Source organism: Diabrotica virgifera, chromosome 9 (genome assembly GCF_917563875.1).
Source record: "Diabrotica virgifera virgifera chromosome 9, PGI_DIABVI_V3a".
Taxonomy (NCBI): domain Eukaryota; kingdom Metazoa; phylum Arthropoda; class Insecta; order Coleoptera; family Chrysomelidae; genus Diabrotica; species Diabrotica virgifera.
In genome coordinates this window covers 222,105,047-222,124,202 of record NC_065451.1, presented here as the reverse complement: position 1 = coordinate 222,124,202, position 19,156 = coordinate 222,105,047, and the positions used below count along the sequence as shown (strand labels likewise).

Genomic DNA, 19,156 nt, shown 5'->3' with positions numbered 1-19,156 from the left:
TACTTTTTATGTTTGTTCATCATATGTTTTATATATATTTTAATAAACGATATATTTTAATGTTTGAAAAGTGTAAGACTAAAAAGTAAAACATAAAAATATATGAAAAAAAAATTTTTAAGAAACGCTTTTCTTTAGTTACGAGTGACTAAAATTAAGAATATTATAAAAAAATCAACTAAAAAGCAAAAAATATTCGTTAAAGAAAAGCGTGGGGCGAAAACCGTTTATTCGATGAAGACACGCCACGCTTTTTTTTTGACGAATATGTTGGATTTTTCAATTTTTTTTATTTTTTGCTATTTAGTCGATTTTTTTATAATATTTTTAATTTTAGTCACTCGTAACTAAACAAAAGCGTTTCTTGGAATTTTTTTTTTCATATTTTTATTTAATTAGCTCTACACTCTACAGACCTTATCTCTTTATAATTTTAAAATTTTACATAATACACATGACAGTATCTACTAATGTCTTATTATAATTATGTTTAATTTCTATGTAAAATTGCTGCACTATGGCTCTCCACTGTATCCTATTTTTCGCTTTCTCTGTCCAATCTGTAATTTCCATAAATCCTATATCTTCCTGAAACTTTTCGTGCCATCTTTTTCTTCGTCTACCTCGTCTCCTTGTCCCAACTGGTCTTCTTAACAGTACCTTCTTTGGCATTCTAGCCCTATCCATTCTCTCGACATGACCTACCCACCTGATTCTTTGTGCCTTTGTATGCCTTTGTGTATTTTGTTATACTTGGTTCCTTGTAAAGCATGCTTAATTCTTGATTGGTTTTTCTTAACTAACTGTCTTTCGTAGTTTTCCCTCGAACGTAGCTCGACCTTTCGTTCCAACCTCCCTGTCATTTTTTCTTCTATTTTATTTAGCAACCATGTCTCACATCCCTAGAGGACTGTGGTAGTCCAAGTAATAAAGCTTAAAATAAGACAAAACCTCTCAATTTTGACAGAATGGATCGATTTGCTTGAAAATTTGAGAATAAGTAGTGGATAGTCCAAGGATTAAAATTTATATCATGCCGAAAGGCGCTTTTACCATGGAGGTGGTTGCCACCCCATCTCGGGGGTAGAAATTTGTTCTTATATTTTAATCGCAAAAGTTGGTAAAAACGTTCATTCTAAGTAAAAAACGTTCTATACATTCTTTTGATAAAATTGATAGTTTTCGATTTATTCGCTATCGAAAGTATTAATTTTATATCGAAAAAATCAATGTTTTTAATAAGTTTTCTGCTAATAACTCCAAAAGCTTTCGTTTTATCAAAACAACTTTACTTAACAAAAATGTACCTTTTGAAAAAATAAACAAAACCGTTTTTTTAAATTTTCTTTAAGGTGAAACAGTAGCGATCAACAGGTAGCGAAAACGCGTTCCAAGATTGCGGCTGTAATTTTGAATATTTTTTCGAGATATTTGGCACACTTATTTGTAATATAATAAATAATGGCGGTAGACAGCCCAATTTGAAAAATATATTAATATGTGGAAATTACTCTGTAATTAAATACAATATTAAAAAAACGAGCCTGTACTGCCATTAAGAAGAACAAAAAAATACACTTTCTTCAAATAAACTTTTTTATCCGATGCCTAGATTTTGTGTCATTTTGGAACTACTAATGAAATAAAAAAATTTAGTAGTTCCAAAATGACACAAAATCTAGGAATCGGATAAAAAATTTATTTGAAGAAAGTGTATTTTTTTGTTCTTCTTAATGGCTTCTCAGGCTCGTTTTTTTAATATTCTATTTAATTACAGAGTAATTTCCACATATTAAAATATTTTTTAAATTGGGCTCTGTACCGCCATTCTTTATTATATTACGAATACGTGTGCCAAATATCTCGAAAAAATATTCAAAATTACAGCCGCAATCTTGGAACGCGTTTTTGCTACCTGTTGATCGCTACTGTTTCCTCTTAAGACCAATAGTAATCGAGCTATACTTTATTATAATGTGATGGCTCTTCTTCGTCAAATGCTAAATATTGTAGTTTCAAAGTCAAAAGACGGGAAAACTATACATTTTTCGAGAACAACTTAAATATCTATCTCCAAAAAAAAGTCTCTAGCTTAAAAAGTAAGTGACTTATAATGAAAAGAATGTCAGTCCCTATATTTTTCAGCGAAAAAGTGATCGCAAGCAATCCTCTAATCACCACCCTAATTAAAATTAGTCATTGACCTTATTTGGTCTTTTTAATTAATGTATTATTAATAGGTTCTAGAAGTTTGACTGGCTTAGAATGATTAGCTTTAAAAAAACTGGAGTTAAAAGTGAATGACGAATTTTTATAGTTTGGAAAAAATGGCTTTTCTTCAGAATAGCAAGATTAGCATTAGAGATACGAAAAAATGTTTAAATACGAAATTGTAGCTTATTTTATTTCCAAGAATATGGTTTGCAAAAATTTTTTCTACGGTAAAAATTGAGTGAGCTATTAACAATCAAAACTTGTAATAACATGCAAAAACCACCTTTACCAACCACTTCAAAGTCACCTCTTTTTGCGACTGAGGATTTTAAAAAGATTTAATATTAATAGTCTTATAGATATTGTAAAAACCTATCAAATTATTTTTTACCAAACTTTCTAGCATTAAAGATAAAAAAGTTACGGTTAAAAAATCAATATGTTTAAAAAAAAGGGAGAAATCCAATTGGAAGCATAATAATGTAAGTTAGCGGTTGTTTTTAGTCATTGGCCTTATTAATTCTTATTTATTTATGTATTATTAATAGATTCTAGAAATCTGACTGGCTTAGAATGATTAGTTTTTAAAAAACTGGAGTTAAAAGCGAATAACGAATTTTTGAAGTTTGGTAAAAAATGCCATTTTATTCAGAATAGAAAGATTAGAATTAGAGATAGGAAAAAATGTTTCAATATAAAATTGTAGACTATTTAATTCCCAAGAACTTGGTTTGAAAAAATTTTTTCTACGGCAAAAATTAAGTGAATCATAAATGAGTAAGTATATCGAAAAACATTGATTTTTTTATACAAAACTAACACATTGGATAGCGAATAAATCGAAAACTATTAATTTTATCAAAAAAATGTATAGGACATTTTTTGCTTAGAATGAATGGTTTTATCAACTTTTGCGGTCAAAATATAATAAAAAATCTCCACCCTCGAGATGGGGTAGCAACCACCCCCATGGTAAAAGCGCCTTTCGGCATCATATAGATTTTGATCGTTGGACTATCCACTACTTATTCTCAAATTTTCAAGCAAATCGATCTGTTCTTTAAAAATTGCGAGGTGAAAAGCTTCGGTTCCTGGCCTATTGGTCTTATTGCGGTTTTTTATATTCTGGTTTTTGTCTTTCATGATAGGTACATATTTTGACTTTAATAATTTTTTAAAACTGCCTACCTTTCGGTTACCTTTTGCTATCCATTGCTTTAGTTCATTTTTATCTTGTCCTTTTTCGTCTATTATGACACCTAGGTATCTAAAGTGCTTTATCATTCCTTTACTCTTTTAAATGTAGATATACTCTTTTCTATCGTACGCTGTTAACTTCAACATATCTCCAGGTTTTCTGTGTGTGTATTTCTATTTGGTTTAAATAGACTCTTTTCTCCTAAAATGAATTTTGTTTTCTTGAAAATTTTGACAATTTGAATTTTTGACAGCCAGATTTTGTTTGCTTTATAAATTTTAAAAAGCTCAAATTATAGATATAGTCGATTCGCTAAACTCAGACACAAATGGCTAGTGATTTTAGTAGGTAATTTTTTTGTTTTATGACAAGTTGCCAACATTGGCAAAATTACTTACTACACAGTATAGTACGTTCTTTAAAGGTGAAATATTGCAAAACCTCTAAATTTTAAAAAACCGCTTGGATTGACATGAAATTTGGCATACACAAATCTAACAAGTCATAAAAAAAGTGATATTGTGCCGATGTGTGTTTTTACCCTAGGGGTGATTTTCACCCCCTTCGGGGTGAAAAATATATGTTCGAAATAAGTCCGTAAATGGATAAAATGATTAATTCTTACCAACTTTTTTTCTATAAAGTTTTTTCACCAAGTTAATACTTTTCGAGTTATTTGCGAGTGAATATGTTAATTTTTCTACAAAATAACCACGTTTACCACACTAACCACACCACGTAAGCAAGTACTTGGTCGAAAAAAATTCTTATCAAAAATATAGCTCGTAACAAAGTGAAAAACATGGTGTATATAATTAGGTCACTATACCTACTAGAAACAGAGTTATAGCTAATGAAAAATAAGTTCATATTCGTCAAATTCCAAATCGAATATTTTAACGTGCCATAACCAAAAAACGAAGCACTTTTTGGGGAAAACTCATTTTAACTTTTTTAAAGTGTTTAAAAATGCTTATTTTTGTTTAAAAAAAAAATTTTAGCATCAAAAGTAAACAAGTTACGCTCAAAATAAAGTTGGTCCCTTTTTTTTGTAAGAAATCGGGAAAATCACCCTTTAATTAGCATTTGAAATAAACTTAATTGTTACCACTTCACAAGTTTTTTACTTGCGTATGTATTGATCATATGATCTGTAAGTTTCATCGGTTCAAAGTCCTTATTTTTGAAAGAGCTGTAGTTAAAAGGGCTTGAACGAGTCACTTATGACTATCACGAGTGTATGCAGAAACACCGAATATTACAGAAAAACAAAAAAGTAAAGTCGACTTTTTTATTGTTTAAGATTTTTGGTATCTTTAACAATTTTTAAGTTATTTTGAAAAAAAGCATTTTTTCAAAATTTAAATTTTTAAAAATTTTATTTTAAAACCAAATTTTTCAAAAATAAGCACTTTGAATCGATGAAACTTACAGATCATATAAACAAGTAAACATATAAACATATAAACAAGTAAAGTAACTTGTGAAGCGGCAATGATTAATTTCATTTAAGTTGTTAATTGGGGGGTGATATTCTTGATTTTTTTTGCCAAAACAAAAGGAACCAACTTTATTTTGAGCGTAACTTGCTTACATTTGTTGCTAGAAATTTTTTTTATAAAAACAGAAATAGCTTTTTTTAAACACTTTAAAAAAGTTGTAATTTGTTTTTCCCAAGAATGCTTCAGTATTTGGACATTTCACATTGAATTATTCTATTTGGAATTTTTCAAATATGAACCTATTTTTCATTAGCTATAACTCTGCTTTTGTTAGGTATAGGGACCTAATATGTACACAGTTTTTTTCATTTTTTTATTGGCTATAGTTTTGCCAAGAATATTTTTTTCGACAAAATACTTACGTTTTGTGTTATTTGTGAAAGAACGTCTAAAAACGTGGTTATTTTGTTGAAAAATAAACATATTCACTTGCAAATATCTCAAAAAGTATTGATTTGGTGAAAAAACTCTATAGAACAAAAGTTGCTTAAAATTAGTCAGTTTATCCATTTCAGGACTTATCGTAAACATATATTTTTTCACCCCCGAGATGGGGTGAAACTCACCCCTAGGGCAAAAGCACATATCGGCACCATATCACTTTTTTTCTTTGATATGTTAGCTATGCGTACGCTAAATTTCATGTCAATTCAAGCGGTTATTTAAAATTTACAGCAAAAACCGTGAAAGAATGTACTAGTAACTAAATAGTAATTATTAACTATTTAGTAATTAGTTTTTGCCAATTTTACCAAAATGGGAATTTTAGCAAAATTCAGCGGCGGCCGGCCAGGTGAAGTAGGTGAAGGTGATCTTCACCAAAAAATATAATCAAATTGAGACAAAAAAAAAATAAAAAAATATAAATAGCATTATTATATCTAAATACTGAAATTAATTATAAACCTATTTTTTTTAATTAATCTAAAAATTAAAAAAGAATTTTAATATGTAATCCAAAAATTAAAAAAGAATTTCAATATGTAATCCAAAAATTAAAACTGTAGGTCCTTGACGGTCAGATACTGACCTGTGTCATTTGACTTCTATGACTGGAGCAGAGTTAGATGAAGACGTAGATGAAATTTCGGCTGTCGGCTGCACAAGCGTCAACGGTTGTCATGGCAACGTGACGTCATCCTATCGGCACTGGTAGTACCCAAATTAGCAAGTGCAGAAATTTTAGTTGGATGCGTGCTATGATGGGCAGTATTCGTTTTTTTTTTTTCGGAAGATGGAAGACCGCAAATCAGTTCAGCTGGCTAAAGGCTTTTTATGAGATTTAAATGATTTTGAGTTTACATTTTTAGCAGTTTTTATCGACATGTTTCATATTATAACAGATATTTTATATGACGTTCTTAAAAAAAAACGTCCCTAGATATTCATTTTTGTTTAAACTAGATAAATAGGACTCGTCAATTAATATGTGATAAAAGAAGTGAATAATTTTTTAATTCTGTTTTTGACAAAGCAAGCACAATGACCGTTATTAATACTTTGAAAAGATATATAGGTGTGATGATGGTATGAGCACGAATGCAAATTCTACCCAATTTTTTTATTTAATATATATATTTTAATGGAAATCGATTACATTTTCAGGATTGTGATGAATTAAAATTCTTTGTGAATTGTGATTGTGATGAATAAGCTTAGCAGATACAACAAAGTTTGGGTCATACTGTCATACAGTTTGATCATTCCTTCCGACGCTTTTCAAAGTTTATTTTGAGTTTTTGGCAAATATTTACTAAAACTCAAAGACTTAAAAGAGAGCTCTGCCTTTTTTATGCTGACGGAAATTTAAAAAATGGTAATTTGCAAGAAATGGTTATAAAATTACAACCAATTAAAGACATTGTTACAGAAGCCTATAATTTTTAAGAATCGGATTAAAAGAGCTTGACAGGTACTTTTTGTTTATTTGAACTGATTTGTGTAATAGATGTAATATGTGTAATGGATAACTATTAGTATTTCGTTTTTGTTTAATAAGTATGTAATAATTAAGATTTATTTTACTCTAGTTTAGTAGATATTACAGAGATTGATTTTATACTGTATGTGTTGTAATGGGGGTAATCCCGTAAATAAATAAATAAATAAATAAAATAAATTTGTTTTGTTTAATTCTGACAATTCCGTCGAATACCGTATCTGTAGAAAGAGAAGTTTTTCGTGCTTAAAAAGGCTAAAAACTTTTAGTTTATCCTTTCTATGAAGATATAATTGAAAGATTTGCTTCCATAAACGATCAAAGACTCGACTTGATTTATAAAAATTGATTAAGTCAGTTTTATTAATCTATCTAATACATACTGCTTTTTTGTTTAAGTATCTCTTCATCCTCATCTCTAATATAAGTGCCATAAAAAAGTTTTCTAAGTTGTTAGGGCCCCAAACTCTAAACATTTTTTAAAGAATTTTTAATGAGATTTGGGCGCGTCATAGGTATAAGTATACCGAAATTTCTTTTGGGTCCGGCAGACTTTCCTCATCTTCACCACTTTTTTAGGCCACGAGCCGCCGCTGGCAAAATTGGCAAAATTACTTACTAAAATCACTAGCCAGTTGTGTCTGAGTTAAGCGAACCGACTATAGATACCAATAGCTCTGCATTTCGACCTATAAGAGACAAGAAAATTCTCTTTTTTCTTTTCTATTTTGTTTATGTATGTATTTGTTTCAGATGAAACCCTTGCACACTATTCTTCATAGATGCGAAGGTAGTGGAGGATGTAATAAACATTATGGGTACAGATGTAAAGAAAACGAGACGGACCCAGTAAACTTGGTATATTACTTGGGATATCGTGACGACTTGGTGAAATTTACAGTCCTAAATCATACATCATGTATCTGCGGCAAGTATAATGATTCATGATGATGATAATATAGTATGCAGCTATCTTTTAGTCAACGTCAAGATTTGTTTCCACTACTACTATCGGCTTACAGCGTTCTCCGACGCCTTTTGACTCCTAACCGCCATTCTTCTCTGAAGATTTGTTTCCTTGTGATTTAAAAAGAACTGGTGAGGAACCTGGTCGTTATCAGTGCCTCGTGATAAGTTATTTTGGTGCTTTATAAAGGGAGTTTAATTTTTGTGAAAACGTGCGTTATATTTATATAGGAACGATATATTATGTACTATAGGATCCTTGATTTCAGTGATATAGGAACTCATGCCCAGTGCCTTCTACAATGAATATTACAATTTTTTTATTTAACTTTTGTTGTATTTTTTGCAGTGTTGATCCCTCCCTACTTATCAGCCATTTTCCCACCTCCATCCAAATATCTCTAAAACTATTAACTATAAAGCAAAGAAAATACCTGCTACAAATTAAATTACATTTTCTTTAAAAATGATGATATACAATACAGGGTGATGCATTTAAAAATAATGAACAAATAATGAAGTTCTGCTTTGACTTACCCGAGTTTCACAATATTCCACAACTGTGTAATCATTAATAAGAATTAAATGAATTAATAGTTATTTATGATAAACGTGTTAAAAGTACACGTTTAAGGCACGCATGTGAAAGTTTGTAAACACCACTAACTTGTGGTGACTGTCCGAAAACTTACATCGGTCAAACTGGCAGAACTTTTGACAAACGGATAGCAGAACACAAAAGGGCTTTCAACAATAGAAAAACAGACACTTCTACATACGCACTTTACCTTCTAGATCATAATCATTCTTTTAATGAACAGTTTCAAATTCTGCATATTCAAAATAAAGGCCTTAAGCTATCTTTGTTAGAATCTATGGAAATTAATAAATTGAAAAATACAGATATAATTCTGAATGACCAACTCGAGACAAACAGCTCCCCACTCCTCAACCTCTTCAGTTAAAGACTTTAAATAGGCAAACCATTGTAAACTAAATCACTTGAGAAAGGAACTCTGCCGAAACAGCTGTAGTCACATAGTTGTAATAAATTTTGTGGAAGTATAGAAAACAAACGTTTTCAGTGTTTTATTGTTAGATAAGGAGTTTATTTAGTTTTTATTAGCTTAAATTTTGGTAATTATAACTTTTTTGTAAAAACTTATAGTTTTCGAGTTATTTGTTAAAAATCGCTTAAAACATGCATTTTTCTCACGAAAATCAAATTCTTTGATCGTGAATAACTCAAAAAGTCTTGATTTATTTTAATAACTTTATAAAACAAATTTTGCTTAGAATTTGTCCCTCTATCGAATTATGGGGTTATGCTTAATACAATAATTTTCACCCCCGAGAAGGGGTGGCATCCACCACCATGCTAAAAGCGCAAGTTGGCATCATGTCACCTATGTTCCTTGAGATATCCTCTAACCACTTATAAATTTTCATGCAAATCGATGGAGGTTCAATGAAATCGGAGGTAATAGCTCATATCCACCTTCAGTAACTGCACTATGGGTACATAATTCGCAAATATTTTACGGCTATCCCTACTTTTTCTATCTTTACGCGGCAAATTACGTGTAGTAAAATTCACACTGGTATGGATATGTAAACATTACTAGAATGTCATTCTACTTGAAAATGTCATCATTAACTTAAAGATATGGCTTTTGAATGTTCTTGGATAACTGTTATTTGTATAATTGCAAATTATTAATTCAGTTAATAAATGTGATAATTTTTTCAGTAACTATGTATTCAGTGACTGTAATAATTTATATGTACAACAAAAACTAATACTCAATCGAGAAAAGAGGAAAAGTGTTAAAGTGATTTTTTGATAATATATTGTTACTATGAAACGCTTACAATTTTAAACATCTTTAACAAAAAAATACTTGGATCACAGAATATATTATCCTGATGTATTCTCTGCTTGGATCTTCCACAAAGAATACACAATCAATAAGTTTTTATTAAGTTCACGTCTTAAATCAATTATTTATCAAATACACTATATATCAATATTATTTAATCAACAACTCAAAATATTCCCGATGCCATGTCAAATATTTAAAATTGTCACTGATTGTCACTGTCTGACTGACAATATGCTGGCAATATTATATTCTACTGAGTGCGTTGTAAGACAAAAATAGATTTGGAAAATATTACCACGGACATGGTGTCCATTTTTTCTTCTTCTTCTTTTATATAGGCAGTATTACCTGTTTTTCTTCAACGGTGCCTTTCATTCTGCCCCTAAGTTGTCATTCCATATTTTCCTTGGGCGTCCTATACTTTTCCTGCCTAACGGTGACTTGTCCCTGGCTACTCTTACTATCCTTGATTCAGACATCCTGATTATGTGCTCATTCCACTCTTCTTTTCTGTTCTTTACCCAGGTATTTACATTGTCTACCCCACATATGCGTCTGATTTTCTCACTTCTTACCCTATCCTGTAGTCCATTTCCAGCAATCCTTCTTAAGATCTTCATTTCGTTGGTTTCCAGATGTCTTTGTGTTTTTCTTGTATCTGGTCTTGTTTCGGCCGTGTAAGTCATAACTGGCCTAATAACTGACTTATATATTCGGGCCTTTGTTTCCAGTCTTAGGTGTTTTTTCAAATTGTGTCGTTTAGGCATTTTTTTCGAATCCTGAAAAAATTAATAAATACCTTTAAAAAATTTAAACGCAGAATGAAAGACTAAATTATTACCGAGGGCCGAAAGTCCCTTAGAATAAATAAATAGTTTATTTTGAATGAGATATTTGAAATTAAAAAACACACTAAATTTTCTTAGTTTTTCACTTCTGTAACTTATTAAAATAAACATTATACAAGTTCTCAGGGACTTTCGACTAATAACGTAATCTTTCATTCTACGTTTAAATTTTTCAAAAATACTTATACTCTGGGCTAATTAGCAAAATTCATGGAAAAGTTATTTATTAGCAATTTTATTGTTGGAATCGAATTATAAGATCCTATATATTAATAATATAGGTATGCAAAGTCCGCAGATAGTGTGCTACTTTTTTATAAACAAAATGGCGCCGACAAATCGTATTTTTTTCAATTATTGCTCTAGAACTCCGAAGATTTTAACATTACAACAAAAACACTCAAATAAAAATTCACCACAATTAAATTTTGCATAGAGATATGTTTTTCACGATTTGCTCCGACGAAAATTTTCCTCGGAAAATGCGGGTTTTCCTAACAAAAACTATAATTTTCAAATAAAGTTTTAGGTAAGTAATTATTAATCAATAATTAAATAACTTAGTGACATCAAAGATTTCTTGGTATAGATTGTAATTCCAGAAGCCAGTGAAAATTAAACGAATATTTTAGCAACAATTCAATTGTTAATTAACAATTTACGATCGCAATAATAACCAAAATAATCATGATACATTGATCAAACTTATAAAGATTATAAAGATGAGATGCTTGTTTCATATTTTATCGACAAAATATAAATTTTTCTTTTTTTTGCATAATCTTTAAATTTTGAAAAAAAAATAGTTATGATACGTAGTCTAATTAATAAAGTACAAAGAAAGGTTATTTACCAGCAATTTTATTGCTTTAATCGAACTATAAGATCCTATATATTATTAATATAGGTATGCAAAGTCCACAGATAGTGTGCTACTTTTTTTATAAACAAAATGGCGCCGACAAATCGTATTTTTTTCAATTATTGCTCTATAATTTCGAAGATTTTAACTTTACACCAAGAATACTCAAATAAAAATTAACCCCAATTTAATTCTACATAGAGGCATGTTTTTCCCGATTTGCTCCGACGAAAATTTTCCTCGGAAAATGTGGGTTTTCCCAACAAAATCTCGAATTTTCAAATAAATTTTTTGGGCCAGTAATTATTTATCAATAATTATATAGCTTGGTGAAATAAAAGCCTTCTTGGTATAGATTATAAATTCAGAAGCCGGTTAAAATGGAACGAATATTTTAGCAACAATTAAATTGTTAATTAACAATTTACAGTCGCAATAACAACCAAAATAATCATGAGACATTGATCAAACTTAGAAAGATTATAAAGGTGTGATGCCTATTTAATATTTTGTCGACAAAATATAAATTTTTCATTTTTTGCATAATCTTTAAATGTTTAAAAAGAATTGTTATAAACAAATTAACATTTCTGAGAAATTGTTTATTATATTCTAATTTTAAAAAATACCTAAAATGCGTATTTCATAGGTCTTGAAAATGAATGTTTTAAAAAAATTTTCCAACCATTTGCAAAAAAGTTAGGAAACAGCAAAATAAATATACGGTATCTCCATTGTTTATAATTTGTTTTAATTGTTTCAAAGCTTAAAAGTGAGTCTACGGTACAATCTAATTACTCACAAAGAATGTCAAAAATTAGTGCAATGGTTATATTTTAATCAAAGATTAAAAATACTTTTTTTTGTAATTTTTAGCGCGAAAGTAGGCTTGATACAGAGCCGGAGATGAAATGTTCACTCGAAGCGACTGACACGCTTAAACTCGCGCGAGTTGTGTATGTGGGCGGGTAGCTACGGTACTGTATTATTCTACTTTTGCGCGTGTAAATTACAAAAAAATATATTTATAATCTTTAATCAAAATATAACCATTAAGCTGATAATCGATATTGTTTTATAAATAATTAGCTTGTACTTTAAACTCACTTCTACGCTTTGAAAGAATTTAAAAAAATTATTAACACCGTAGTACCTAATCGTATGTTTACTTTGCTGTTTCATAACTTTTTTGCCAATGGTTGCAAAAAAAGTTTTAAAACATTCATTTTCAAGATATTTGAAATGCGCATTTTAGCTATTTTTTAGAATTATAATAAAAACTTTCTGAGAAACGTTAATTTGTTTATAACTATTTTTTTTAAACATTTAAAGATTATGCAAAAAAATAAAAAATTTATATTTTGTCGACAAAATGTTAAATAGGCATCTAATCTTTATAAGGTTTCAAAGTTTGATCAGTGTATCATAATTATTTTGGTTATTATTGCGACCGTAAATTATTAATTAACAATTGAATTGTTGCTAAAATATTCGTTTAATTTTCACCAGCTTCTGGAACTATAATCTAAACCAAGAAGGCTTTTAAGTCACCAAATTATTTAATTATTGGTAAATAATTACTTATCTAAAACTTTATTTGAAAATTAGAGATTTTGTTGGGAAAACCCGCATTTTTCGAGGAAAATTTTCGTCGGAGCAGATCGGGAAAAACACGTCTCTATGCAGAATTTAATCACGATGAATTTTTATTTGAGTGTTTTTATTGTAAAGTTAAAATCTTCGGAGTTCTAGAGCAATAATTGAAAAAACACGATTTTCGGGCGCCATTTTGTTTATAAAAAAAGTAGCACACTATCTGAGGACTTTGCATACCTATATTATTAATATATAGGATCTTATAATTCGATTCCAGCAATAAAATTGCTGGTAAATAACTTTTCCCAAAAATGGCCTATTCTCCGATAATCAGCCCAGACTATTATTAGTTTTATCAGGATTCGAAAAAAAACTAATCCCCATTTGAATAGCATTGCAGCCGAAAATACGTACTCATCCCCGTAAAATTTAATTAAACTATTTATTTAAAATATTTCAGCATTAAATCATTGGATTATTAAATTATTAAATTAAACTGTTCATATTATATTGTGTAAAAAATTTAATTTTTATTATTTAAAAAGCGAAAAGGTCTAAAAAGACAAAAGGAGACAATTAAACCGGGAGATATTAACAGAAGTTCAACCACGATTTTCTTAGTCCTGCCCTTTGCAATACTGGAAGGATAGAGAAGGTACTTACGATTTGTGGAAAAATCCACGGGTTTCCTGTGACATTTTCCTGTGAAAATTAGATTTTCTATGAAAAAAAAATTGGCAAATGCGATGAATTTTTAAGTCCTGCCATATCCATAGAATAACAGGGCACTATCTATTTTATGAAGAAAATTTTTTGGGCAGGACGGTTGCAAAAGGACTAAGGGAGTATACAGATATATAAACATGTAATGAAAATAATGAAATTTTCATAATTTTCTAAGTCCTGCCAACTTAATAAATTAATCATATTTATTTCAAAATGACCAAAAACAATGTTGGCATGACGTCACCTAATGTTTAACTGCACTTGTTTCTTGGAAAATTCTGTATAAAATTTTCACTCTGGTTCCGTGATTACCTAAGTCATAAAATAAATTTTGTTATAAAATAAATAATTTCAGTAGACATTATTCAAAATGGCAGGATGTTTAGTTACACCTTTTTTACTATATATAGTTAAAAAATTTGTAAGAAAATTCGTGGAAAATTACACGATTTTCTAAGTCATGCCATTTCGCACATATCTTAAGAAGGTTAATATAAATCTATTTTCAAAGAGGCAGGATGGTTGTATAGTTATTTCGTATAAAAAAATTAAATTGTGTGTCTGTAAAATTATTTCAGGGTGTTATACAAACATATTCATATCACCACAATTTTCTGAGTCATACCATGTCGAGTATGCTTAAAAAAACACTAATTTAAAACCGTTTACAAATTGGCAGGATAACCGCAAAGATGAATAATCCAAAAAATTAAGTTGTATGTCATTAAAACAATCGTATCCTATTAAATATTATTTTCCTGAATAATGTCTAGGAATTTTTACACACTTTTCAAATCTAATAGCAAACTGTAACACCTTTATTTTAAGTGATTAGATCATATTTTTATCTAAGTAAACGCAATAAAAGTAAATAAACAATTTTTACAATTTATTGGTTACAGTAGGGAATTTACCTACCCATTATATTATACAGGGTGTCCAGAAGCTCCCATAACAAACGAAAACCGGAGATTCCTCAGATAATTTTAAGAAAATTTAACTCAATTCACCTAGTTCAAAAATGCTTCCGTGGAAAGCTAAAGCTCTTTAAAGATGGGGTCTTGTAATTCATCATCGTCATAATTCAACCCCGATCTATCCAATGCTGGATATAGGTCTGCCTCAGTCTTCTCCATGCATTTCTGTTCTGTGCTGTCTGCATTAAGTTTCTGTCGATCTGTTTGATATCATCAGACCATCTGGTTGGCGGACGACCTCTACTTCGATATGCTTCGTCGAGAAGAAGCATATCGAAGTCTTGTAATTAGTTTTTTTTAAATAGCTGCAGAACGCTATTATTTGGAAAAACGAAAGCTGGTACACTTATTTATCTTCCAGAGGTCAATTTTCAAATGTCAATTATCAATTGTCAATTTTTAGTACCAGTCATAGGGGTCCGTTTTGGGTACGAAAACGGATATTTTATCGAATAACTTTTCTATCTAACTTTTAAGCATTTCTGACACTGGATTATTAAATTCTGGGATAGTTTTGTACTAAAAGGTACTTTTGCTTTAACTCAGAAGAATACGCAGTGTTCTAGAAAAATCGATTTGAAAAATTTTTCGTTTTTTCTTTTTTTGAGTTTAAAAGAATTTAGAAAAATTCTATTTAGGAAAACGAAAACGGCTACGTTTATTTCTCTTCTAGAGATGAATCGATTTTATCAATTGTGAATTTCTACTACTGGTCATAGGCATCCGTCTTGGGTAGATCAACGGATATTTTATCTCATAACTTATTGGTCTTTAAATTTTTAGACATTTTTGAGAGTAGAGTATTAAATTATGAAGTATTCTAGTACTAAAAGTTACTCTTGCTTAAGTCGGCAAATACACCGGTTTTTTTTTATTTTTTTTATTTTTTTTTTCAAATTCAAATAAAAGGTGTACAATATAAAAATGGGTGGAAATTGCATTTTAGTGGATAACATGCATCCAAAAGTGCATAAACCTGTCAAAATCAGTGTATTAAGGGCAAAATTTTGTTATTTGGGAGGTTTATGGAGTTACGAATACGCAAGCAGAACCGACCTCCGAATCACCTAGTGCCCAGAGTTGCTGCTAAGGCACGTCATCTGGAGTTTCGTGTGATATCGGCAATAAATGAAAGAAAACAGATTATTCGAGGGTTTTTGGGATGGCCGAACACGAATATAACATTACAACCGACCCTCGGAGCACCTGGTGCCCAGGGTGACTGATCTCGAATTTAGAGAGTTTTTGGAGGTCGATTTTGATGGCGTATTCATGTTCAGCAACCACAAAACTCCCCGAGTATTCTACTTGTATCACTTTAGTGTCTGAAAGCCTCGAAATTTAAGAATATGGCGTGTATATTAGTCACCCCGAGCACTAGGTAAAGATCTGTTCTAATGTGACATTCTTGTTCAGAAACCCCAAAAACCACCCGAGTAATCTGTCTATCAATTTACTGCCGAAATTAATATATAAATATGGTACAGAAAATGCTTAACAAATAAAAAGGTACCATAAAATATCATTTTATTATAATACTAAAATACAGGGTGTCCCATTTAAGAAAACTCAGAAAATACTCATTCCGAGTTTCAACCAACCCCGTATACTAAAATTAAACATTTTGGTATACTACGAGTATAATTAACTGACAATAGTAGACTATATTAAAAATCGTTTAAACATAAATTAATAGTAGTTTGGATATCAAATCACTAACAATATGTATAGGGTGTGAATGTTCCTACAAAATTAACAAAAAAACGTAATTATATTTTAAACTACCTCGTATAATATTTCAAAACACTATATTTTATTAAAGAGAACATCGAGTAGAATCCAAAAATGTAAAAATATACAGGGTATTCCAATTAAAAAAACATAAATTTGTGTCACCCTGTGAAAACGGGTAGCCCTGTATATTAGAAAATACTGTTAAATCATAGTCCTATCTGTGGCCCATGTTTTACCTAAATAACTTTTTTTCGTATATCTTACGACAAACGAGTAATTGGACTTTGTGACACTAATGCCCCACCCTGTATACAAAATAACCATAAAACCATCCTGCCTCTTTGTAAATAGACTTATATTAAGATTCTTGAAACATGTGCAAAATGGTATGACTCAGAAAATCGTTGACTTTTTCACGAATTTTCTTACAAATCTAGGACTCCTGCCGTCTTACAAGAAACGTTTAACCTTCCTGCCGAGTACCGAAAAGGTATTGATTGTATTTGAGTATTATAACTTTTTAAAGGCAGGACTAAGAAAATCACGGAATCAGGGTGAAAATTTTCCGCAGAATTTTCCAAGGGACAAGTATACTTAAACATTAGGAGACGTCATGCCAATATTTTTTTGATCATTTTGAAATAAATATGTTTATTTAGTTGGCAGGACCTAGAAAATCATGAAAATTTCATTATTTTCCTTACATGTTTGTATACATATATACTCCGTTACCCCGTTTGCAACCCTCCTGCCCAAAAAATTTTCTTCATAAAATCGATAGTATCCTGTCTATCTACGGATATGGCAGGACTTAGAAATTCATCGCAAAACCCTATTTTTATTTTTTGGGAAAATCTAATTTTTACAGGAAAATGTCACAGGAAATTTGTGGACGTTTCCACAGATTGTAAGTACATCGTCTACCCTTCCAGTATTGCAAAAGGCAGGACTTAGAAAATCGTGGCTGAACTTCTGTATAATATCTCCCAGTTTAAATATTTAAGTAGAAGCTGATTATGCCTAATTCTGCAATATTAATGCACAATAAATTTGGCTCAGGTTACTAATATCAGTTCTTTTATTTAAAGAGTTAGGGTGTTTCGATATATAAAACATTTCTAAAAATTGCTTTTTCAAAAGATTGCGTTCGTTGATAAGTATCCTAACTTGGTTAAAGTCCATCTAATGTTTTGTATTGATAGCATGCAGAGCAAGAGCACATGTATGCTTGCATAAGTTTATATCACTACGGTGCCTTGTGAGGTGTCCCCTTAGTTGCCTCCTTATCTGGCTGATATAGCATGAGTCACATTCAGCACAAGGTCTGTGATAGATAACATTAATTTGTTCCAGAGGGGACAAGGATGTTTTGGTTTTAGAAAACAAATTTTTTACAGTCTTTTTGGCATTTTTGGCATTTTTAACTGCAATTTTTACAGGAATATTATTGTGTTTATAAAGTTTAATAAGATTTTCAGTAACCCGAGGAAAATATGGCAAAGGGGAGTAATGGGTAGATGGAGTCCCAAGTGCAGTAGTAGGCAGAACAGTGTTATTGATAGTATTGTTAGGTATTACACTGAGTTGGTCACCATTGGGTATGGCATTTAAAGAAGGGCCATAACTCTGAGAAAAGAGGTATTTACTAATAAGGGAAGATGGGTGGGAATTCTCAATCAATATGTCTCTAAGCCAGGGATGGGCAAAGTGCGGCCCTCGGGCCGCATGCGGCCCTTTATACATTTTTTTGCGGCCCGCGGAAAAAAGTGAATTATTTTCATTTAAAGATTTTTTTTTTAATTGGTGCTAATATTAATAAATAAATATAGATAATGCAGCTATTAATTAACAAGTTCGCAGCGGGTGATTTTTCCGCAAATTTTCAACATAACGCGAGCAATTATTTGGGTTTCCGGCAGAGTTGTGTCGGCTCCCTGAATGAAATCCACGAAATTTCAACAAATGGAAACGATATTTTTGAAGTAGTCTGAAACTGTTTGCAAAACTTTAAATTAACGCTGTAACCTAGTAAGTGTAACAACTGACGGAGCACCAAATTTAGGAGGAACAAATATTGTAATATTGAAAAAACTTAATGATTACGTCCATGAACAATTTTCAGAACATTAGTTATTATTTTTCACTGCTTAATCCATGAGCAGGTATTGTTCAAAAATGTTTTGCAAGTAGTCAACGCCAACGTCATTTCAATTATAACTAATATTGTTAATTATTCGTTCAGTAGGATTAAATCATCGTGCATATTTTTATATTATTTAATTCTTTCAAAGAAAACAAAAACAATGAAGGGAATCTAAGATTTTTCAAATTTATAACTTTGTTTATTTTGATTTAAATGACGCGTGTTGCATATTACGTATGATGCGTGTTTGCATCTATTTAAGCACGGAATTTCCCTTCAAGTATTTAAGTAACTAATAGCAATGTGAAAATATTTAATTCATTATTTTATTTGGGAATAAGCCACAATTTAAGTTTGAAATTAAATTTATTTGACGTTTCCATTTCCACTTCGGAAATCGTTATCAAAATACAAAACATTAATAAATTAAACTAATTAAATAAATGCTTAATTTATTATTGTTTCGTATTTTGATAACGATTTCCCAAGTGGAAATCGAAACGTCAAATAAATTTAATTTCAAACTTAAATTGTGGCTTATTCCCAAATAAAATAGTAAATTGCATAA

The 19,156-nt window shown here is 30.3% G+C and overlaps 1 protein-coding gene across 2 annotated transcripts in view; it reads left to right on the top strand.

Annotated features, from left to right (window-relative positions):
- Window positions 1-8,147, top strand: part of LOC126892962 (uncharacterized) — a 40,348-nt gene extending 32,201 nt beyond the window's left edge. For both annotated transcript variants that reach the window (XM_050662907.1, XM_050662908.1), the window contains exon 2: window positions 7,607-8,147. In XM_050662907.1, the coding sequence (XP_050518864.1) occupies window positions 7,607-7,801 (195 nt within the window). In that variant the 3' untranslated portion in view covers window positions 7,802-8,147. The remainder of the gene's footprint in view (window positions 1-7,606) is intronic.
- Window positions 8,148-19,156: the final 11,009 nt, after the last annotated feature.